General features: G+C 41.5%; 1 protein-coding gene across 4 annotated transcripts in view; it reads left to right on the forward strand.

Moving 5' to 3' along the window:
- Positions 1–24167, forward strand: part of FLNB (filamin B) — a 106588-nt gene that overhangs the window by 68472 nt on the left and 13949 nt on the right. The window contains exons 26-42 of one of the 4 annotated variants that reach the window (XM_061618323.1): positions 311–403; positions 1599–1722; positions 2697–2853; positions 4030–4219; positions 5617–5864; positions 7440–7517; positions 8112–8214; positions 9128–9268; positions 11182–11310; positions 12452–12625; positions 13111–13269; positions 13541–13744; positions 14655–14807; positions 15504–15626; positions 19107–19373; positions 19621–19758; positions 19857–19972. In XM_061618323.1, coding sequence (XP_061474307.1) covers positions 311–403; positions 1599–1722; positions 2697–2853; positions 4030–4219; positions 5617–5864; positions 7440–7517; positions 8112–8214; positions 9128–9268; positions 11182–11310; positions 12452–12625; positions 13111–13269; positions 13541–13744; positions 14655–14807; positions 15504–15626; positions 19107–19373; positions 19621–19758; positions 19857–19972 — 2597 coding nt within the window. The remainder of the gene's footprint in view (positions 1–310; positions 404–1598; positions 1723–2696; positions 2854–4029; positions 4220–5616; positions 5865–7439; positions 7518–8111; positions 8215–9127; positions 9269–11181; positions 11311–12451; positions 12626–13110; positions 13270–13540; positions 13745–14654; positions 14808–15503; positions 15627–19106; positions 19374–19620; positions 19759–19856; positions 19973–24167) is intronic. The other 3 variants (XM_061618324.1, XM_061618325.1, XM_061618326.1) reach the window with 3 other exon arrangements.

Below are 24167 nucleotides of genomic sequence, written 5' to 3' on the forward strand. Positions count from 1 at the left end.
TGAGGTGAACTTCTTGGAGCAAATGTATGTTAGCTCTGCTGTTGGCAGGTTCAGTTTCATATTAAAAAGTATGTCTTCACTGAAACTATAAAAGTAATTCAGCCAAGGGTCAGGGGAGGCAGTGAAGGTTGGAATTAAATCGCATATACACTGCATAATGCACCTGTGCTGAATGGGACATATGTGGTCGAACATAGCGGTTGCATGTATAACCACAATTTTGTAATTGGTTCTAAACCAAACATGTCTCAAGAGACAACTGATGGAGCTCTGATTTTGTATTACTGAGTTAATAGCTTTTTAATTCTAGCTGATGAGACGGATTCCCAGTCATGGCGCAGTCCACTGAAAGCAATTTCAGAGTTCTTTAAAGGTGACCCAAAGGGTGAATCTGATGAGACAGGTTTGAACTTTCACTAACTAATTACCTGTGCTTCCAGCAAATCCTCTAAACTCTATAAACTGCTGCTGTGGAAGATTCAGCTTCTCTGCTTCTCTGCTTAGCTACTGCTGTTATACTAACTGTTCATTGAAATATTTTTTATTAAAACATTCCTTGTTTGATTTATATACACACTTATTTCAGTCACTGATCTAAATTGTAACCTCAAGCAGATCTGATCATGTTTGCAACTAATCCTATGAAATAGCTGCATGTACAAATTCACATGTCTTGATTTCCTGGGATGGGCTCTTGGAGTTTCTCTTACCTTGAATTGTTGGTGGGATAATAACACTTACTTGGTAATGCCAAATTTTACTGAGTGTGCTAGACTTCTCAGTGACACTGAGGGGCATAACTAGGGATGGACAGATCACTCTATTTTCAGTCTCTGTCAGTTTTGCATGTGTTTGTTCATAAGTCAGTTTGATCCCATATCTATATTAATCTGCACTTTAAAAAACCCATATGGAAATTCCAATTCAAATACGTATTATCACAATAAATGCTTTAGAAAGTACAAGAATACATTTTGGTATGTATTTGAGCTAAAAAATATATTGCAAAACTTGGAAAGTCCAAAATCTGAAGGATAATTGTTTTTACCCATTAATCCAGAAGGTGCAAATTAAGTCAGTTTGCTTACACATGCAGACCAAACAAATTTCTCCTCCATCGCTAGGTATAACTAACATCACTAATCGTTCTAAACCAACAAGCAACAAAGGTGCTGAATTGGATGTTGAGCCTAATTAGTGTTAAAACAAAACAAAAAAAATCTTCCTGTTTCTGGAAGCTTATATTTAAATATGCTGGGTAACCGACCTAACCAGCTGTATAATTTTGCAGCAATAAATTGCTCCAACCCCCTTTTTGATGGGGGGCTCTTAGCTTACAGCTTTTGGTGCTACGCCAACCAAGGAACTGCTAGCGATTTCACCTCTCTCTAATTGATGAGGTCAGACTGGGAATGATAGGAATAAATTGGCTTATCTGAACAGACCACAAAGCAGATGACTGTGCCGATTTCTTGCAAAGGTTTAAATCAGCATTGTGTATTGATGCTCAAAGCAACAAAATTTCTCTGCATAACTGAAGCCTTGGTGAGAAGGCAACCAAATGAATTAAAATGTGGGTGTTTTTTTTTACTACTTAGGCTTGGCAGAACCTGTTAACGTAGTTGACAATGGTGATGGCACCCATACAGTAGCATACACACCTACACAAGAGGGTCCTTACACGGTTGCAGTAAAATATGCTGATGAAGACATTCCTCGAAGGTAAGGATGGGCGTGGGGGAAACAAAGCAGTCATGTTGTGCTTCAGTGTTGTTGGCTGGCCTCCATGCTTGAGGTGGATTGCATTGTTCATTATCTTAGCTTTGGCATCTAATTCTAGCAAAGGGATGTAAAGGAAATGGCTCCTGCTGCAAAGACTTAGTTCCTCCTGATGGTTTGTAAGAGGAGAGAGGCTACAAAGTGCTGTGCATTTCTTTGAATGGTAGAATCTCGCAAACACTCTATTTCCCCCCCTAAAAGTAGTTGGGAGCGGGTGTAGCTCAGTGGTAGATACCTGCTTTGCATCCAGAAGCTCCTGGGTTCAATCCGTGGTATCTCCAGGTAGGACTGGGAGAGAACCCTCTCTGCATGCCTGGAGAGCTACTGCCATTCAGTGCAGACAGTAATGAGCTAGATGGGCTGTGTGTTTCTGATTTGGTATAAGGCAGCTTCCTGTGTTCCTCTTGAGTAGCCTAGTGTTTGCTTCTGTTATGCAGAATTAAAGAAGCAACTCTTGTTTATATAGTAATTACTACTACAATTGTTACTTAATGCCAAAATAGGCTTTTAAGAAGTTTTCAAAGTATAAAAATCACTTACACAAACATTAAAATATAAACACCCGTAATTAAATACACAATTAAAAATGCCATTAAAACAATACAGCAATTAAAAGCAGAGGACACTTGAGCCAGAAGATCAACAGAATGCCTGAATAAACAAGTGTGTCTGTCCCACCTTCTTCTCCAAATGCACATGGCTAGCGTGTATATTTAACAGTGTACTTATGAGATGTTTTTTACTCATCCGTCAAAAATATTCAGTAGCTAATTCATGAAAAGCCAGTGACCTGGGACAGTAAGCACGTGCCTTTGTTTAACCTTCAGAAGTATTTTCTTCATGCCAATTACTAGTACAACATCTAGATAAACGTTTGGTTTTCAGTGCTGATAAATATCACTCTGTTCCTTCCACAGCCCATTCAAAATTAAGGTTCTTCCAACATACGATGCCAGTAAAGTGACAGCAAGTGGGCCTGGCCTAAGCTCCCATGCAGTTCCAGCCAGCGTGCCAACAGAATTTGCTGTTGATGCTAAAGATGCAGGCCAAGGACTCCTCTCAGTACACGTAACTGTAAGTTATGATTTCTTCCTGTCCTTAAAGTGTTCACTTTAAAATAACAGTTTTCACATGCTGTATTTGAAATTTCTGAGGTTTTTGAGTTGGAGAACTGGAATGCTACCTTATGATGCATTGTTGAACATCTGAGGGTTAAACAGACCAGAGGCTTGCATACAATAGCACCCTTAAAGCTTTTCTTAAAAAGTATATGTTGGGTACTTCATTCACTTCATTACCCAGATTTAGCATGGCTACTGTTGACTATTTTTAGGCAAAACCTGTGGATTCTAATAGATAGTATATATATATTCTAATAGATAATAGTTGCTCTGGACATAGTATAGCGATTTTTAATGTGAACTATTCCTGGCTTTTTCAAGTTTTTTAAACTAGTTTTCACCATGAATGAACATAGACAAGGTTTTGTGGAAAGCCAATAGATACTGTGCAGCTAATCATAGCTATTCTGGGCTCTGTTTCAGGGCAGCTTTCTCATAAGGATTTGCAAAGACAAGTCTTGGGTTAGGGATACTATTTAATCACCACAGTGCATTAAAACTGTTAAGGCAAACAGCTAAATATATACTAGCCAAATTAATGCATGGTAATTCTATGAAAACTCTTTATAAAAGTGCAAGCATATAATTATGGGAGAATCTCAGGGCCTCCAACGTATTAGTTAAAAATTGCATAGGTATCACACCTGAAAGCTGTCCAATAACGCTACCACATGCTTTATGGGTCTTTTCTTAGACCTCTGTTTCAGAATGTCCTGGGTTTTTACTTAAGCAAAGACGAAACAAGTTAATATAAATGGCTGCTTCCAGTGTAACATGAAAGCCTGACACACACATTCTGTGCTCATCAGTCTTTAATGCAACATGTTGCTTGCCGGATCCAGGATTGGTGGATGTTTACTGCCAAGTCTCATCTAAAGGATTTTTTCTAGTTATGAGATCATTCATAGGCAGCAACAACCCATATTTCTATGATGAAATCCCATGTAAACCAGAAATTGCCCTTTGATTGCTGAAATACTGTCCCCCCCTTCAAAATAAAAAGAGCATGTGACAGCATGTCATGCATACAAGTGCATCTGAATTTTTGCTGCTTTCAGAGCTTATACTTTGCTTCTTGCTTGTGATTAAGGCTTTCTCATTAATTATGGCTTTTGTTTCTGGAATTTAGGACCAAGAAGGCAAACCAAAGAGGGTAGACATCCATGATAATGAAGATGGCACTTATGCAGTGACTTACATCCCTGACAAGACTGGCCGCTATTCAGTTGGCATTAAATATGGTGGGGATGATATTCCTCTTTCTCCATATCGAATCCGCGTGTCGCCAGCAGGAGATGCTAGCAAGTGTCTAGCAACAGGTAAATTCCTATTTAGGTCTTTTCTGATTTTTTTCCTGTAAGTGCTTAAGAAAGTGCTGATATGAGTACCAGAGCCAAGCAAGCTATATAAACTACCCTTCTAGAAGCCTGTAAATAAATGTATTGAAATGGGCTAAAGTAAGCACAGTATTGTACCTCCCTTATATGATCAACACAAATACTTAAAATAGTAACTTTTAAAGCCTGCATTTGTGTCAAGATAATCATTCTGAAAATAGGCACATGTTCAGATAGGAACATGGGAACCTGCCCTTGTACTGAAGCAGGCCATTGGTCCATCTGATTTAGCACTGTTTTACATGCAAAACCCTTTCTCCTGTTAAGCATAACCAAGGTAGTCAGTATGGCTTAGAATGGGAGTCTAGTAGGCTAAGTGGTGTAGTACTGAGGATGTTGGGAGCTTTGACCAAAGCAGTAACTTCATTGCACAGCTTTGGGCATAATCCCCCTCGAGGATTGCAGATTGATGCAAAACTAAGTTGAGCAAAAACCTGCTGACTTGTTGTCTGCTGTTGAACCTCAAAGTGGAGCTTATGGCAAGATGCCAGCCTTATGCCTCTAATGTGCATCATTCAAAAACTGAATGGATGTGGAAGTAAGGAGTAGGCATGCCAGGCTCATAGCAAGGGATCCTGAGTATGTGAGGCAGGAGATATAGGAATTATAGCCTGAAGCAAAGCTCTGCTACAGGAACTAGGGATGATTACAGGAAAAGCCAACATTTGCATCAAGGGAATGGCTGCATACTTGTATTGATCAACTGTGGCCCATTTCTGGTAGAATGTGTGTTGCTTGACGTCTTCTGGTTGTTCAAAGGCATGTAAGGTGGAATAGTGGGCTTCAACGGGGAGAGTAATTGTTTGTACTGCAGTAACTACCTTCTGCTCACTTGAAAGATGACACAGGGAGAATCATGTTGTCTGCACTGATTGTGTTAACCATGCAGATGGTGAAATCGTGCAGGGCTACAGTAAAGTTAAGCCAGACTACTTCAACGTTCACACGACGGACCTCTCTTTATTGAAACACATACTATGATTAATAAATCCTCATTTGTAAAGCAGTGTCATCTTGTATAAAAAATAGCAAGTTACTTTGCTTTTAATGTGTTGAGAGTGCCAGTTAAATGAGAAACTGATCTGGACTGCAGTTGAATCTCTCCGCCTTCACATGCAGCAAGTGGACCTTTTAGCTATGGCTTGGGTAGTTTTCAAAAATTTCATGACTAGCCTTGCTTGCTTAGTGTAGGCTTGGGAATTTGGCTTAACGTGCTGTATTTTGCAATGCAGGTGTCCAAGAAGAAATGGCATAGGATTTTCTTGGCAGAGGTTATGACAAGCTGCTCTCTAACACTCATAATACCATTTATCTCCCAGGTCCTGGCATTGCAGCCACAGTGAAAACCGGAGAGGAAGTTGGATTTGTAGTAGATGCTAAATCTGCAGGCAAGGGTAAAGTGACATGCACTGTCCTGACACCAGATGGTACAGAAGCTGAAGCAGAAGTCATTGAAAACGAGGATGGAACATACGACATTTATTATACAGCTGCTAAACCAGGAACCTACGTAATTTATGTCCGCTTTGGTGGAGTGGATATTCCAAACAGCCCCTTCACTGTCATGGTAAGATGTCTGTGACTGCCTGGTTTTAAAACCCTTTGTGTGAACGTAAGTTCTAGACTGATAAGTAGCTAGGGTAGCTTTAATAAGGTTTACACCGTAATTTGGACAGCAAACCATTGTTAGCATTGGAGTGTGCTGAATGTTTTGCCCATGTTGGTTCTTGAGGCAAAAGTAGTGCTTTTTCGGGTATGACAAATATTACTCCACAAAACCTAGTGCTGAGCACTTGTCTTTTGTGTGTGTGCATCTCCTCACAGCCATTCTTCCCTTAGGATCTGCTGCTGTGCTGCTTGTTCCCTTCACCACTTTGATCCCAGCCAGCCTGTTGAACAGGAGTTCAACACAACACACATTATAGCTAGTTGGGTTTAGTTGTGTGGTGATGACATTAGTGGCAAACAAAGCTGATTAAGAATAAAGCAAATGATACTTGTATTGGTCACATGCCTGATTCTAGCCAATCAAGAAGATGAGGCCAGATTGAGCCTATTAAGGGTAATGTGTCCTGACTAGGCAAACATTTGCTATTTTGCAGTGCTCCTGAATTGTTTTTTTTTTGCCCGGGGGGGGGGGGACGACTTTCCATGCTGACCATAGCATTTGAAAAAAATCTAAGTTCTGTAACATCTAAATTTCTGGTAAATGCCTAGTTTTTGCTTGTGAATGTTTTAAGAAGTTTTAGGCCTGGGCCCACTCAATCTCAATAGTCTCATAGCAAGGCCCATCACTTATGCCCCCAATTTGACAACTGGGAAGCCAAGGAACTACTTCCCAGGAGCAAAACTGACTCTGGGCCACTCGTTGCCAATCCCTGTTAAGGAACACACTCTTCTTTGATAAGTTAGGTGACCTGTTGGGCAGCTGTAGCTCTTGCAGCCTGTATCTAATTACAGTCTCAGACAACTGTCTTAGCAAAGGGACCACAACTATCTAGGGATCTCTTCGAAGTTGCCTTCCTTCACTCCAGCTACAGAGCAGGAAGTAGAAAGAAGTTAAAAGTGACTGAGAGAGACTTGCTTCCTAGTTTTGGTAGTGGGTTCCTTCCAAATCGGCTTTTGGCAACCAGTAGCCTTGAGATCCAGTGTGGCCACTCAGAGTGGTGCCATCTGTCTCCCTACTCCGTTATCTGCCACTGCTTATCCCCTCCATCCCTCAAGGTGGTGGGCCAGCAAAAGGTAGCTGGGAGGGGGCATGCAATATTGGAGTTGCATCACCAAGGGCTCTAGGGCACATTTTCATTTCAAGTGGGAGGAAGCTGACCAGCTTGGTTATGCCATGCTACTCTGAGATTCATCTTTGGCCTAGGCGATATCATCTCTCCTACACCACTGTTGTTCAACCTTGGGTCCCCAAATGATTACTACTCCCATCAATCCTAACAAGTTTAGCCAATGACCAAGGATGATGGGACTTGTAGTCCAACATCATCTGGCAACCCAAGGTTGAAGAACAGTGTTCTACACTGTGTGCGCCACAGAGTCCTATGAACATGCACTCCCAAGTTGTGATGTTTTTATAAGCTGTATGAATGGAGAGGGTTTTTAAAACTATACCTTGCCTTTTGCCACTAACCAGGCTACAGATGCAGATGAAGTTGCAGTATTGTCTCAGGAGCCACTAAATGCAGCATGTCCCCCTGGATTCCATCCCTGGGTACATAGTTTTTTACACTTTTTTCCATGTTCCATTTAAGAATTGACAGCCTGTCTCTTGGGATTGCTTAAGCTTGCTTTCTTGTCATTTATCTTATCAGTGATCAAAAAGCTACTTTGGGGCAACTTGGATTTGATTCAGAACCTTCCTTCATTTTTAACAACTTTTAACATCACAATCATTTCAAAAGGCATCTGTGGTCCTATGTCCTTAGGGAGCTCTCTGTCTATTTCATTCTTGACATAAGCTGGCAAACGGCATCTTCTGGAGTATTGTTGCTGACCATATTACTCTGGCTTTTGTGTTTTGGTTTCTTTTCTGCTTTAAAAAATAACTTTCTTCCAGGCCATATCCAACTCCAGTTCCTTCAGATGGAGCTGTCTTGCATCTTTACTGTTCCATTTTGTATGTTTTAAAACTCTCTTTTAAATATGTTTCACTGTAAATCATGAATGGGAGTTTTGTGTGGTGGCCAATCTTTTGCAGTTGAAATGGTGTCTTCATTCTGCAACTGTCTGAGCTGACCAAAATAGGTAAGCAGACTATCTTCTGTTAGAACTCATTAAAATGCAATAACTTCTTTTTCTGCATTAGGTCACAGAAGAACCTTATGTGCCTGATGGTGACATGAATGGTGTAGGGTTTAAACCCTTTGATATGGTCATTCCTTTTGCAGTAAGAAAAGGAGAAATAACTGGTAAATAAGCTTTCAGCACATAGTTGACTTCCCTCTCTCGCGGGGTGGGGACCCTGTGGCCCTCCATATGTTGTTGGATTCCAGCTATCATAATTCCTTACTGCTGGGAATTGGATTCAATATCTGGAGGGCCATAGGGTCCCCTTCCCTGTCCCAAAGCATTCTGTTACCTACCTTGTTGATGTCAAGGAAAAACGTCTTTCCCCGTTTGTGTTTTTGGGTACTCCTTACATTATTTTAATCAGGGTTTTTTCCCTTCATGTCACATTGTAACAGAAGCATAGAATTCATTTTAGAGAAGCCTCTTTCAACAAGTCTGTGCTGCTTGGCCTAAGTAGAGTTGCTTGATCTTAATGGAGGGGATGAAAAGGAACTTCTCCGAGAGTAGCTGTGATTGTCCTTAGTCTTGCACAGTGGACACATCATATTTAGTCTGCTCTTGATCATTGTCCAGAGCGACAGCTCTTGGTGGTTGCCTTCAAGGCTGAACTCTAAATCAATTAGCTTTGGCAGGTCATGGCAAACCCAACACAGGATTTCCATGTTTATATAGCGAGGATTATAGATGCAACCTGACCTCACATGCTTTATGAATTTTGTCTCTGTCTAAGCCAGTCTTGAAGGATGTGGCTTATGTTAAAAAAAACCAACCTTAGCTGGTTATACTCCAGTCACTATCAAAATAATAAATTACTCTCCAAGTCTTAATGCGGAAGAGATTTTGGAAGTACATTCATAGAAATGCAGGAAAACATTTGGCACCTATATCATCTCTTCCTTCTGTTTGTATGATGAGTGAAGGGCGGGGGGGGGGACAATATCATGGAGGCTTGAGCATGAAAATACCAAAACACATGGCTTTGCTTTTGAAATATTGTGCATTTTGAGTCCAGTTTGGTCTCTATATTTTCAGGGGAAGTTCACATGCCTTCTGGGAAGACTGCAGCACCAGATATTGTTGATAACAAAGATGGCACAGTAATGGTTAGATATGCTCCAGTTGAAGTTGGGTTGCATGAAATGCATATCAAATACATGGGTAATCATATTCCAGGTGAGTGCCAGTTGATTTCCAATAGTTGCATTCTTTTGCAAGAACTGCTCAATTGTTGTTTTTTGTGGTATTAGGGGGTGAGGGAGAACTGCATTTATGGATACTTCATTTTGGTGGTGGGGAGATGGTGGTCACTTCAGTCCTGTGAGTGGTCTTGGTTTGTTTTGCATGTCTCAATGGGGGGCAGGAGAAAAAAAGAGAAGGCAAGAGGAATTTTAGTGGGTTTACAGCCTGTGCCAAGTATGAAACAGATTTGGCTTTTGTAGATTGTGTTTTGTGGCCTTACTTGAACAGTCAAGTTAGGACTTATAATTAACTTACTTTAGTGCAAGGTACTAAAGCAGAACAAAAAGTTTTAAAAGCATGTGTAAAATATTATGCCTCCTTTGCTTAAAACTGTAATCTGAGGAAAGGATCGAACTGTAAAGAGCTCAGCCCAATTTCCTATGATTTACTAGGTTACAAATGTTTACTGCATGCACCACTTTTGCTAGCTGATTTGTATGCATCGTCTTCATGAAAAGTCTGTCTTCATGAAAAAATACTGTTGCCTTAAGCTAACAGTATTAGCTAGTTTAGGGTTTACTACTTGGCAGTTAGGCAGCATTTACAATTTTACCTGAGAAAGCAGATAAGTCCCTGGTAATTTAGTTTTTTCATGCATAGTCTTATGGCTTACAGGTATAGATAAAACCAGGAATTCTTCATGGATTTTGTTTTGCATGTTAGTCCTTGAGGGGCCACACTTGGTGCCTTTTCATTCTTGTAGTTACATGCCACTGCCTAAAGAGTTCTATTATGTACAGCTCTTTGTTTTGTGATTAAGCAGTTTATAAATCTTTCTGAATAAAACATGGTGAGAGGTGAAAACCCTTTTCTCATCAGGGGGATGTCTTCTATATACAGACAGCTGCTGATTTACTATTGGAAGAAGTACTGTAGGTACTGGCAATATTAAAAGGATCATTAGGTTCCTTGAATTAGGGCACAACCAGAAAACGTGGAGTTGGCTTATGTCCTTTGGGGACAGGGACCTATTCAGCTGATTGAGCTTTGAAGCCTGTGGCAGAGCTAGAAATAGAAGTACCACTTAAGCAACAACCACAAGAATAGTCTCAATAGAAATCCCAGTTTTTTTATGGCATTGGCCTTTCTTTGTGCTCAGTGATGACTGACTTAGTGACCATCTACAAACTCAAGCTTTACTGGCTGCAGTCAATTCATAAAATTGTAAGTAATAGAATCTTTTACATTGGCATGACTGAGTATCTGAAGTTTGCTTGTTGGTGGAAAGCAACTGCACAAGACAGTTGGAGTTACAAATATATGGATGTACAAGCATTGGAGGACTAAGGCAAGCAAGGAGCTATGGAAGAAATGGACGGGATATTGCTGCATATGCTAATTTATTATTTATTTGCAGTAGTATGCTTTCTAGGATGTTTTACTCCTAGGGCGATAAATAAAGGTGAAACATTAATTGAAATCAGAATAGGATGACATTATGAGAACTGAGCAGGATGCTTAGAAACCTATCCGTATCAGAGGCAGCATGCCTCTCTATTACAGCTGCTACAATGTCAACCACAATGTGAGAGAGCTATTGCCCTCACATCCTGCTTGTGGACTTCCCATAGGCATCTGGTTAACCTCTGTGGCAAATGGATGCTGGAGCAGATAGGCCTGGTCTGATCCATCAGGGCTTTTATTATTGTGTAATATTCTTTATATTGTGCTGTTGGGAATATATAAAAAATAATTGAAGAAAAGCGCCAAAGACTACAAGCTAAGAGCCATTAAGTTGCTGAGTAAATGCACAAATTTATATTCTTCCTCTTTGGAGAGATGTACAAAATAGCAAAAAAAAAAAATCCTATCAAGTGGGTTCATGCATAATCTCTCAACCTCTGCAGAAAGCCCCCTGCAGTTCTATGTGAACTATCCAAATAGTGGGAATGTAACTGCGTATGGACCTGGCCTTGTCTATGGTGTAGCGAACCAACCAGCAACCTTTACCATAGTCACAGAAGATGCTGGTGAAGGTAAGCATCTATTCGTGGTCCCAAATGCATTTATGTTGAAGAGTCCTGCATAATTTTTGGAATTTTTAACTTCCAAGTAAGCATGTTCAAGAACTTCAATTTCAAGGCAGCTTTTATAAACAGACTTAATAGAATGAACCCATATTTTTCTACATTTTTCCTGTAACTTTAGGGATACATAAACATCATACCAGCATGATATTCCACTTAGCATGACTAACAGATTGTACTTCTAAAGCATTTTTCAGTTTACATGATATATTACAATTGTCCCATCAAATTGTGGTGACCCAAATTATAGTTTAGGCTGAGAGCTGCTGAAGCAACCATATAAGCTTCATGGCTGAGCTTGGATTCGTACCTGCAGTCCAGGTACAATTCTAGATACTGAACCATTCTTTGAGAGAAATAAGGATGTTTCTGTGTAGAGCCATAGAGTTGAAACAGGATCTTATTGGCCATCTAGTCCAACCCCTTGTTTGATGCAGGAAATTCAGAGGTAACTTCAAAGTCGGTTTGACAGAGACTAATTTCCTTAATTCAAAGTTGCCTGTTTTCACTCCAACAAAACATTTTTGAAGATAACACGCATATGAGCACTGTGCCCTACAGAATGCCCTGGAGTGGTGACCCCAAAACAAGCATTTTCTGTTGTTACCCCTTTAATGTGGAATGCCCTTCCCTCTTCCATATATGAAGCAGCAACCATTAGTTGCTTCAGATGTCTTGTGAAGGGTATTGTTTTGCTCAGGTCTTTCCTGGCCTATAACATTGGACCCTCTTCTGTGTGTCTGAATGGTCTGAATTTCTCTTTTATTTACTTTTATAGGCTTTTGTATTGCTGTTTAACTGGTTTTAAGTTGTGTTTTTGTTGTAATGTTTTAATGATATTTTGTGTTTTAGACTAGAGATTTTTTTTGAAATATTAAATGGCATATAAATGCTTTTAAATAAATAAAACAAATGACAAATGAGATGTTCAGAAGTCTAGCCATGATATTCAGTCTTGGCAGTCGGGTCCCCCGCATGTGGAACAGCAACTTGCCTCTTAATCAAAATTGGCTGTTTTTTATTTCATCCAATGTCTTGGAAAATGTAAGTTGAAACATAGTAGTAGCACTTCTTTCTTTCAATATGGCAGGTGGCTTGGACTTGGCGATTGAAGGTCCCTCAAAGGCAGAGATCAGTTGTATTGATAACAAGGATGGCACTTGCACAGTCACTTACTTGCCAACTCTTCCAGGAAGCTACAGTATATTAGTCAAGTACAATGACAAACATATCCCAGGAAGCCCATTCACTGCCAAAATCACAGGTAGACGGAGTACTTAAAACAGCTTTGAAAAAGGAATGGGCTTAAAAACTTTGTTTTTGCCAAATGTCACATTTAAGCTTGGTTTATATAAAGAAAAGAATTGCTCTGTGTAGACTGATTGCAAACTGAGAACTGACAACCTGATCTTATGAGGTATTAAACTACTATGTGGCAAAGTTAAGTTTTGTTTAGGCAGCTTTTGCCCAGTAATTTAACATAAAGTTGTAGAAACAAAAGGTCTCTTCCGTATAAGAACTTTTGAGCTATCAAGTATTGTCAATTAATTACCCATTAGAGTTCCGGTTTCTTGGCGTATGCATCTGGAAGCCACATACATGTCTTTTGATTCTCATCAATCTTTGTCTTTGTAAATTTAAGCAGAAAGACACTCAAATGGTTTACCCATAAAATCCAGTGGTGAGCCAAGTAGTTACTGAAAACCTGTTTTAATCTATTATCCTAACGAGAAATCTTCTTTCCTAAAGATGACAATAGGAGGCGCTCCCAAGTTAAGTTGGGCTCTGCTGCAGACTTCTTGTTGGACATTAATGAGACTGATCTTAGCCTCTTGACAGCCAGTATTAAAGCCCCATCTGGCAGAGATGAACCTTGTCTTCTGAAAAGGCTGCCCAATAACCACATCGGTAAGTCTCTTGCCTTTTGGGCTTTGCTGTGTTCATGAAAGTTGGCAGGGTGAACTTGGGAGGCATATGAGGTTGGGCCACAATTGGAAGCTGTTAAACTTCTAATTTGTGGCTCATTGGGTTTTGTGACTACTGATGGTTTGTGTGATATCCAGTACCAGTTATGGTTCTTTATTGTGGCTTGACAGATTTTTGGGGGGGGGTGATGGGGTGAAGAGGATTTATCCAGATGAATTTTACAAAGTTTTTGCCACTAACTTGTGTCTGGCAGGTATCTCATTCATTCCACGGGAGGTGGGAGAACACTTGGTCAGTATTATGAAGAATGGAAGCCATGTGCCCAACAGCCCAGTGTCCATTATGGTGGTTCAGTCTGAGATAGGTGATGCAAGCAGAGCAAGAGTTTCTGGACGTGGCTTGGTTGAAGGACGCACGTTTGAAATGTGTGACTTCATTGTAGATACAAGAGACGCAGGTCAGTGCTAGAATTTATCTACAGAACTCCTACTTTGGCAAAATCTAAGAAGTCACTCATGTCTGAGAGATCATTTTGGCCGATCTGGGTCGGGGTGGACAACATTTTTGCCTTCGAGGGGACATGTGACAGTTGATGACTGCTCAGGGCGAGCAAGTAGGTGTGAGTGGCTGGCAGTGGGCATGCATACACTTACATTCGTACTCATGTCCCTCCCCGGCTGCATCAGTTGGGTAGGGGAAAATCACTGTCCCTGTGGTGCTGTTAGCAGTGCAGGGGTAGCAATCTTGGCTGAACTGGAAGATCAGCTGGGGAGGTTAAAGCCTCCCCCCCCAAGCACTATTGATGTGCAAAAGGTTTATCAGCTGGGCAGTGGGGAAACATGATTAGGGTAACCAGGGGCTTGGTGGGCTGCCCAGAAAAGAGCCAAGAGCTGCTGATAGGTTATGGATTGCCCACCTGTGATGCTGTTGATCTGCTGTTGCGTGTTCTGAGACGCTATGCAGTCATCCAATAAGAAATATCACAGCAATTGTGTATTATATTTTGCACGTTCTACCAACTGAGCAGAGCAAAATATCCTGTATTGCCTTCGACCTGGAAATTGCGGGGCACAAAAACATAGAACACACGGTATCTTTAGTAGCTTCCATGATGTAGAACAGGTTTTGATGCTCTGTCAATGTGATCATTTACATAGGTTGAAACTTCACAGCTGCATATCATGAAGCATATCACGTAAAGTTTTGTCTGACTGTGTGCTGAAATGACTGGTTCACATGTAGGAGTTCATATATAATGGCTGAGATCTGTAACAACCATCAGATACCCTTAAGGATTTGGCTTAAAGGTGGCACTTTTCAAAGCCCTTCACAGCTGCTGGCACTAATTCCAGCTGCTTTTTTTCTAGGCTATGGTGGGATATCGCTGGCAGTTGAAGGACCCAGCAAGGTTGATATCCAAACAGAAGATCTAGAGGATGGAACTTGCAGAGTTTCATACTTTCCAACTGTGCCTGGTGTCTACATAGTGTCTACAAAGTTTGCTGATGAGCATATCCCAGGTAAGAGAAAAGAAGCTGCATACGCGAGTGATTGCTGTGCACTTACCCACCAGCACCGACTTCTTGTAGCAAGTACAGAGTCTGTTGGAGACCATCTAGGCTTCCTGTCAGGGTCTTGATATTCTGAAAATACCTGAAGGAACAGCTTGATGGCAAAATTCTGAATGGTGGGATGTATTGCATTCATAAACATCTTGGTCACCTTGACCATGTTTTTATTTGACGGGATATCTCCTGCTGCAGGATAATATCTATCTCTTTGCAAGCTCAAACTAGAATACTGGTTTGGTATAGGAAGGTGGTTTCCTTGTTGATCATCACTGATAAGTCTTCTGTTTCGTATGCATAGTTAAAAATTCAGTGATCCAACCTTGCTGTGTGGGACAGAATTCTAATTTAATTTTAATGTACCGCCTTCAAGTCGATTCCTACCTATGGTGATCCTATGAATAGGGTTTTCATGAGGCTGAGAGACAGTGACTGGCCCAAGGTCACCCAGTGAGCTTCATGGCTATGTGGGGATTCGAGCCCTGGTCTCCCAGGTCGTAGTCCAACACTTTAACCACCACACCACACTGGCTCGATGCTATTAAAAAACACTTTTTGTAGCCAATCTACTACTTAACTGCCTGTAAGTATGCTTCCTGTGCTCTGATAGATGGAAACCCCATGTTGTCTTGTCTGTACTAATTAAAGGTAGCCCATTTACTGTGAAAATAAGTGGTGAAGGAAGGGTGAAGGAAAGCATTACACGCACCAGACGGGCTCCATCTGTGGCCACGATTGGAAGCTTGTGTGATCTCAACTTAAAAATTCCAGGTAAGTTCATCCATAGCACATAGAAAAGTTACTGGGACCTCCTCAATACTTCATTTACTGTTCTTGTATATTGCTCCTGAAAGATGAGTCTTCCAAGCATTCTTCACAATAAGTTTTAAAAATGGAATGTTATCTAATGACTTCAGGAGATAAGAGAAGGCATTCTTATTTAGATTGTGTTCCCCAGTGTAGTGCTCGCAACAACTTATTTGTCTTCCTAGTCCCTATGAGTAGACCTGGCTTTTTGCATTTAGCTTTAGCAATTTTGAGTGACCCAGTTCACATGTAACGTTAAGGCAAACCATGGCTTAGTGTGACATACAGGCTCCTGGAAATGAGATCATGGCTGCTGTGCTCCTCCCCTGCTCCTCCTCCTGCCAATCTACCTGGGGCTAAGCCACAGTTTAGCTTAGCATGTTTAGCTTAGCAGTTTAACTTAGCAGGCTCATATTTTGTCTAGCTTGTGACAAACCATGAGCTGTGACCAAGGTTTGTTCTTGGTTTACAGCACATTTTTCGGAGGAGACAAACCACGAGCCTGGGTTTAGATGGTATGCTAAGTCAAACAATTGCTTAGCCCACAGCAGTACAGCAGCAGGACTGAAGGAGGAATAATGTGACTGCAGTCTCCTCCCTGGGAATCCATGCATTCACGCTAAGCCATGCAAACTAAGCCAGTTTGTGTTGAAATGATCACAGAAGATGGTATGCAAGCGACTATAATGCTTGAGCATTAAAAATTCTGCAGGTTTTATGGATGGTTGGGAATGTAGTTGCTATCATAGAGATTTGTATCTTCAGTATCTGGTTTCATATGGATCTAACTGGGGAAAATACATAAAACTATTTTAGCTTATATTTGGTTAATTAAATAGCTGCCAAAAATTTGGAGTAAATATTCCCTAAACACTTCCTTGCTCATAAAATGCATTCAAATATTATACAGTATATACGTTCAGCATGATGCTTCACTTTAATACATATTCTGACATCTGCTTCTGTCACTTTCTCTGCTACTCTGATCAATCTCGCTTTTCCTGTCTTCTGTTCCTTTTCCTCTATTGCCTTCTCATAGTTACATGGTTCCAAATGGCTATATGTCTGGAGAGAATGTCCAATGTTTCACACCAATATAATCCCACTTTCCTGTGTGCTGAGCAGAAGGAATACTGCCAGACTCAACTGAGAGAACCTCGGTGTCCTATTTTCACTAAAAGCTCAGCTAACATCAGACGACAAAGTTTCCAAACAGTCTTTTGGGGGATCTACAGAAGTATTATATGCATGGCTCATTGGGGGTTGTGGGTATGTTATAGTCCTGAAGCTGTTACGTAGTTGTATTGCATACTTCAATAAAATCTGCTTTAAGACGCAATACATGGCAAGGAAGTGGCAAAAGGCATATTTGTTACAAAGACCTGTAACAAACCCTAAGTCAGTAATGGAACCTGTGGCTCTTTAGATGTTGGATTCCAGCTCCCATCAGTCCCAGTCAATGTGGCCTCTGGTCAGGGATGATGGGAATTTTACTCCAACATCTGGAGTGCCACAGATCCCCTATCCCTACTTTAAGTGTATGTACAGTCTAATCTTTAATTAATTGAGTTATTCTGCAAGTACTCTCAAAATTAAGTAACCTTTTTCTCAGTATAGCAGTTAATAATCTTGTAAATACAATCATAGGTTTTTTTATGTACTCTCTCAAAAACATAATGAAAAGTAGGAAGATGTATTTGTGTTCAGGATCTGCTAAAAGGAAACTTTGTTATGTGCCTTCAAGTCAATTACGACTTATGGCAACCCTATGAATCAGTGACCTCCAATAGTATTTGTCGTGAACCACTCTGTTCAGTTCTTGTAAGTTCAGGTTTGTGGCTTCCTTTATGGAATCAATCCATCTCTTGTTTGGCCTTCCTCTTTTTCTACCCCCTTCTGTTTTCCCCAGCATTATTGTCTTTTCTAAATATTTTTAATCTGATAATATAAGGAATAACGCTAAGGTGAGATGATGGAGGAAGAGCAAACATAAGCTTGGAGAGAGAGTGGAGGGAGAGTGCTTTTGTGACTGAAAAGTCAAGCTTTGTAACTGGAGGGAATGATTTCACCTGGAAAGAAAATCTTAGTTCTTCCCACCCACCTCAGAATAAACTATAAAGTCACCTAACACAAAAGGCCCAGAGCTATTGATATGCAATTTAGCAGGTGTTTTAAACCCAGGTGTACCTCTCACATCTGCAGTTGCAGACAGATTGCCCACAAACCATAGAGGAGATTAAGCTATTCTTGGTTTTACCCAGTTTAAAGGCTGCTCTTATAGGAAAAACAGTGCATTTAGCCTTCTGAAATCAGTGAGATTTGGGCCTTCAAAAGGGGTGACCTTGGCTACAAAATAGGCTTACTGAAATCTGCCCCAAAATAGGCACATTCTTGTTTTTTTAAAAAATCTTTTAAAGGATCTAGGCACAAAAACTCTTGAATGTATTTGTCTATAATTTGGTAGGCTTTTTATCATCTGTGGTGGAACTATTATGCCTGCAAATTTTATCTATTTCATCAAGAAAAAAAGTTATAGCCACTTCTTGATTTCCCAGTAGACAATTGGGGAGGGAGGATGAAGTGGACTTGGATGGACCCTGAGCTGAATTGGTCAGCCTTCCAAGTGCTTCGCACAGAGGCAGGCTCTTTTCCAAAGTGCACACCTACATTAAAGCTGGGTTCAAAAAAGGGTATGGGGCTCAAGTGTAACTCCTCCACTGGAATGCTTGTGACCCCCTTTGAGTGTAATTGAGCCTTATTTTGAGTCGCCATCCCAATTCTGTATTTTGCTGTAAAAGGAACAGCAAAACACTTAGCCTTTTGCAGTATTACATCTTTTGATTTCAGTTCAGATAGCTAAAGAGCCTCTGGTGCTCAAAGAGCAGTCTGCTGAAACTCCTTGTAAGTTGCTGAATCAATGGAGATATGATGCCTTACTTGTCAAGGGGAATGGGTGGCAAAACAATTGGATTTGTGAACATGCCTGGTAATGTGACGAGTGTTCATAAATTCCCAGAGGTATCTGAGGTGGACACATAAGTGTGTGCCCATCCCTGGGATACATCTGACACTTTGCAAGTATCTGTTTTGCTGGTTGTACCTCTGGGCATTAGAATTGCATCAGGTTCCCAACAAATGTACACCAGGTGAAATTGCTTTGGTGTATGATCTTTTGGCTAATGTGCACTCAAGGGCTATCTTGCATGTAACATTTACCACCCCCTCAAAAAGCTGACTTTAGAACTTACTTTGAATCGGATCACAGCAACTTCAATGAAATAGACAACTAGACTTGGTGACTTTAGGACGTCACTGAAGTAGATTTCATATGAGGAAGTTCTCAAAAAAGCTGAAATGGAACTTGGCATTGCATGACGCAGTGTAAGATGTATAGAATATTAAATCCCCTTCTCCTTGTTAATAATGGACCCTTTTGTTTTTTAGAAATTGATATTGGTGACATGTCAGCCCGGGTCACTAGCCCATCAGGGAGAACTACAGATGCAGAAATTGTAGAGCATGATAAAAACACGTACTGTGTTCGCTTTGTACCACAAGAAATGGGGGTCCATACTGTTGATGTGAAATACAGAGGACAGCATGTGCCGGGCAGTCCATTCCAGTTTACTGTTGGGCCACTTGGCGAAGGAGGGGCCAATAAGGTCAGAGCTGGAGGTCCAGGACTTGAAAGAGCAGAGGCAGGCATCCCAGGTAACACCTTCACTGAATTTTCCCTAAATACATGGGCTTGGGTTTAAGTACCTTGCAGTCAGGGGGATAATGACTGTAACCAAGAACAGGGCACTTAACACCTTGTAACACTAGAGTGCATTTTGAGAATGCTGGTGGCCCTGTGCTACTATCCTGTGGTGTTGTGGCCCCAGTGTCACAGCAGGATTGGAGGGCCACGTGACTGGAGAGTCACATGCCTGCTTCTAATATTTGTTTTTGTTAACAGCTGAGTTCAGCATATGGACAAGAGAAGCAGGAGCTGGGGGGCTTTCCATTGCAGTAGAAGGGCCCAGCAAGGCAGAAATTGCTTTTGAAGACCATAAAGATGGATCCTGTGGTGTATCATATACTGCTCAAGAGCCTGGTAGGAAATCTTAACTATATGAATAAGCTGAAATGTTTATGAAGCAAGACACCTGAAAACTGTTCCTCTTTGCTTAGTGAAGTTCTTATGTCTTTCAGGTAACTACGAGGTGTCCATCAAATTCAATGATGAGCATATTCCAGAAAGCCCATACCTGGTTCCTGTGATAGCTCCTTCCGATGATGCTCGTAGGCTCACTGTTATGAGCCTTCAGGTGAGACATAAGGAAGCATCTCTGTAACTTACCACAAGCTGATTTCATCCTTGATCTCAAGCTCTTAATAATTACACTTGCTAACTTGCTATATTTCTCTGAAGAAAACCCTTGGCAACCAAGTAGGCTTTTCCAGTTAGGGGTTATTCTTTCTCAGTACTGTTCAGCCAGGGAATCACCCTGGCCTCCATTCCCCTCCATAGTGGCACTAACCAGCTCTACAAACCTTACTGTTAACTTTATTTTGTAACAAGATTTTGTTTATGCATTTAGTGTATATGACGGTAGTCAGCAGTAAGCCAATGCTAAGAGTGGTAAATTGGCTTGCAGGATTGCACACGGACAAGGCATTTAGACTAATAAGAAGCATTTTGTTTGACATATGTTCCAAGAATGCACATGGTTGAACAAATGGGGCTCTAGGGTGAGCACAAGGCAGTAATTCACACATGTGCAGATGCTGCAAAATCACAAGTTTGTGGTCCAAATGATTTGTAAACAGCAGCCAAAGACAGAGTGAATTCCAGACTTCTAAAAACTTGAGTTTGTGTATATAGCCTAGACCTTTTTGTGGTGTGCGTTTAGTAACATTTTTAAGTATCTGTCTTGAATGTAAAATAGAAGTAACCTGGAAGATTGAGACTGAGTTCCCACCAGCTAGCATGGGTAGAATTGCTAGAAGCAGCAGTGTTAATTAGATTACACAACTCTTCAGAACTATGCACTTACACAGTGGCATTTGGTGTGCCAAGTGCTACTTTAGCCAAATCTCAACTAAAACAAGGAGTTACAAGGACGTTAATTAGCCACTGTGGTACTGATGTTTTTCTTGTGTTTCATTTAAAGACTCCTGACAGAATGTGTGGTGTCAGCTGACTTAAACCCTAAAGAGGGAAATAAAACTGACAGAGGGGAGTGGGAAACAGAGGAGAACAATCTTTCTACAAAAACCAATCTTTTGGCACTCTATAAAAACTTCCTTGGTGCTTTTTAGCAGCCTATTTGTATCATAAGCTTTTGCCAGTTTCAGTTTATTTCTCTCTTGAGGATAAAATTGTTATGTGGAATTTCAGGTAAGCTATGCACTGAAAACAAAAGCACGGTACTCCCAACACTTCCATTTTAAGTTCAGTTTTCCAGTGACTGGGCTCAGGAATCACACATGCATAACAGAGTAAGACTGTGGCTTTTTGCATGTGTGGTGACTGATACTGCACAACAGGTATGCATTCATGTATGCTTCTAGTTTCTTCTTTGCTGCTGTATTACCAGAAATCTCCAAAACCAATCTTTTGGCATGGGGTGAAACATACTTTCCTTGGACAGAAAACTCCAGGTTCTATTCTAGATGCAATATATAAAGTTCTTCACAATATATTAATGGATTAGCCACACAATTATGAAGAGAAATTTCAAGTGAATTTTGAGAATATCAGAACAAATTTAGCATAGAAAAGTATAAAGATTTGGGAAGCACAGACATTTTGATAAGTTATGTGCCTTCAAATTGATCACGACTTATGGCAACTCTATGAATCGGCTTTAGTGATAGTTTGGTTTAATTTGTTCTAACACCCAATTAATTGTCTTTTTCGCAGTCCATGGTATCTGCAAAGCTCTCCTTCAACACTACATTTCAAATGAGTTGATTTTTCTCTTATCCGCTTTTTTCAGTGTCCAACTTCCACATCCATACATAGAGATCTGGAATACCATGGTCTGAATGATCCTGACTTTAGTGTTCAGTGATACATCTTTGCATTTGAGGACTTTCTAGTTCTCTTATAGCTGCCCTCCCCAGTCCTAGCATTCTCCTGATTTCTTGACTATTGTATCCATTTTGGTTAATGACTGTGCCGAGGTATTGATAATCCTTGACAAGTTCAGTGTCCTCATTGTCAGCTTTAAGTTACATAAATCTTGTGTTATTACTTCAGTCTTCCTGACGTTCAGCTGCAGTCCTGCTTTTGTGCTTTCCTCTTTAACTTTCATCAGCATTCATTTTAAATCATTATTAGTTTCTGCTAGTAGTATGGTATCATATGCATATCTTAAATTATTGATATTTCTCCCTCCAATTTTCACATCTCCATCTTCATCCAATCCCGCTTTCTGTATGATATGTTCTGCGTATAGATTAAACAAGTAGGGTAATAAAATACACCCCTGTGTCACCCCCTTTCCAATTGGGAACCAATCAGTTTCTCCATGTTGTGTCCTAACAGTAGCCACTTGTCCAGAGTATAGGTTGTGCATCAGGACAATCAGATGCTGTGGCACCCTCATTTCTTTCAAAGCATTCCATAGTTTTTCATGATTTACATAGTCAAAGGCTTTGCTGTAATCTATAAAGCACAGGGTGATTTTCCATATGAGGCCAGCCATCACTGCGGGTAATAGCTCCACCTATCGTGCGAAGGCAAGAATGTCTTTGAAGTCAAGACTAGGGGCGTCAGGCCCCTCCCACTCTCCAGTTCATTCTTGCCTTCGTACGAACAAGATTGAGATTTTCTATAGCGTAGCTTCTAGCTAAGTTCTTTTGTGTTTTTCGTGAGTTTGTGACAGGGTATGGAGGTTCTGTTTTATGTGTATTCCACGTTTTCCCTTCCCCCTGTCTTGTATTTAACTCGTTTTTGTCTGTTACTCCTGAGGAATCCTTGGGTGGAGTCTCTCCTTTACGTGGATCGTTTCTCTCCCAAACTTTTAGCCTCACGGCCTTTGAAGAGACCGCAGCTGCGGTTCTCTCTCTCCTTTCAGGCGGGAGCTTGCGGCTGCAGCTCCCTGCTTTGTTCACCGCCGGTTCCCCTTCGGAGCCCGCTTGGCGGCATTTATTTGCTTAGCCCCTGGCCGTTTTGGGTTGCCTGCCGGTCCGACCGCAGCTGTTTTTTCTCGGTGGTCCGTTAGGTCCTTCCCCTCCACAGGAGCCTGCAGCTGCAGCTCTCGTGCTTTGCCATTCGGCTATTTTTCCTCGGGCTGCTCACCTTTAACGGACCCGTTCGGCGGCCTTTTTCATCCTTGCCGCGACGGTCTTTGCAGCCAGCGGCTGCAGCTAGTGCCTTAACTCCATTGCCTCAGCCGCTTCATTGTTTTTTCACCGGCCTCCCTACGTCCTTGACGGAGCCTCTCTGCTGGACGTTTGAGCCGCGATTTTGCTCATTAGCCCCGCGGCCGCAGCACTTTCGAGGCTGTGCTTCACACCCTTTCCTCAGCAGTAGCTGGGTTCCTCAGCTATTCGCCATTACTCCCTTGTCATATTCTGCCCGCTCATATTGTGGGTGCCATTTTGTTTGTCCTATTTTCCCGCCCTTTCTGTTCAGTCTATTCCGTACTAACCAAGGGGGGTTTAGCTGGCAAGGGCTCCTTACATGTGTGTTGTAGATAGGATTCCATAGTTCAACGGACTCCTCTACCACACGTCTCCTGCTGCTGGCTCTGGCAACCTTCGGATTAATGCACTTCTGTGACTGTTCCATCAAGGCTGTGGCTGTGCACCTAACTATTTGAACTGTACATTCTGCCCCACTCTTGGCCGTGTACTAGGCGGCTGATACTGCGCAAGCTGTTTGAACTGGACATTCTGCACCACTCGTGGCCGTGTCCCAGCCAGTTGCCCCTGTACAAAACACAACTTATTTGAACTGTACATTCTGCTCCCTCCGTGGCCGTGTACCAGGGCAGTCTATACTGTACATTCTGCCCCCTCTGTGGCCGTGTACAAAGCCTGAACTAGTCTGCATTATATTGATGCTGTTACCGTCGTACATTCTGCCCCCTCTGTGGCTGTGTACCAAGCCTGAAGTCTGTGAATATAAGTGAATATAAGATGGCGGAACAGCCAGACACGTCTCAGACAGCCAAGCCACAACCATCTAAGGCAACTAAGACTAAGCATGCCAAAGCACTGGCTAAGACTAAACATCTTTCCAGCCACAGCAAACCGAAGCGTCCACGCTATGCTTCTGTTCCGACCCCCACCTCAGCAGTCCAGGAACAGCTAACGGATATCTTTCATTCCCCCGCTGCTTCCTCCGATGAGGAGGACTTTGCTGGCTTTCCTACTCAGCCAACACTTAACCAGCCTCCTCCCATATTGCCGCCCAGGGCTTATCCTACGTCACAGCCCACTGAGCCACCTACTCAGGTACAATCATCTGCTTCAACGGGACTGCAGCTGTCCCATGAGTTTCTTTCACAG

The sequence above is a fragment of the Rhineura floridana genome, chromosome 3, assembly GCF_030035675.1.
Source record: "Rhineura floridana isolate rRhiFlo1 chromosome 3, rRhiFlo1.hap2, whole genome shotgun sequence".
NCBI lineage: Eukaryota > Metazoa > Chordata > Lepidosauria > Squamata > Rhineuridae > Rhineura > Rhineura floridana.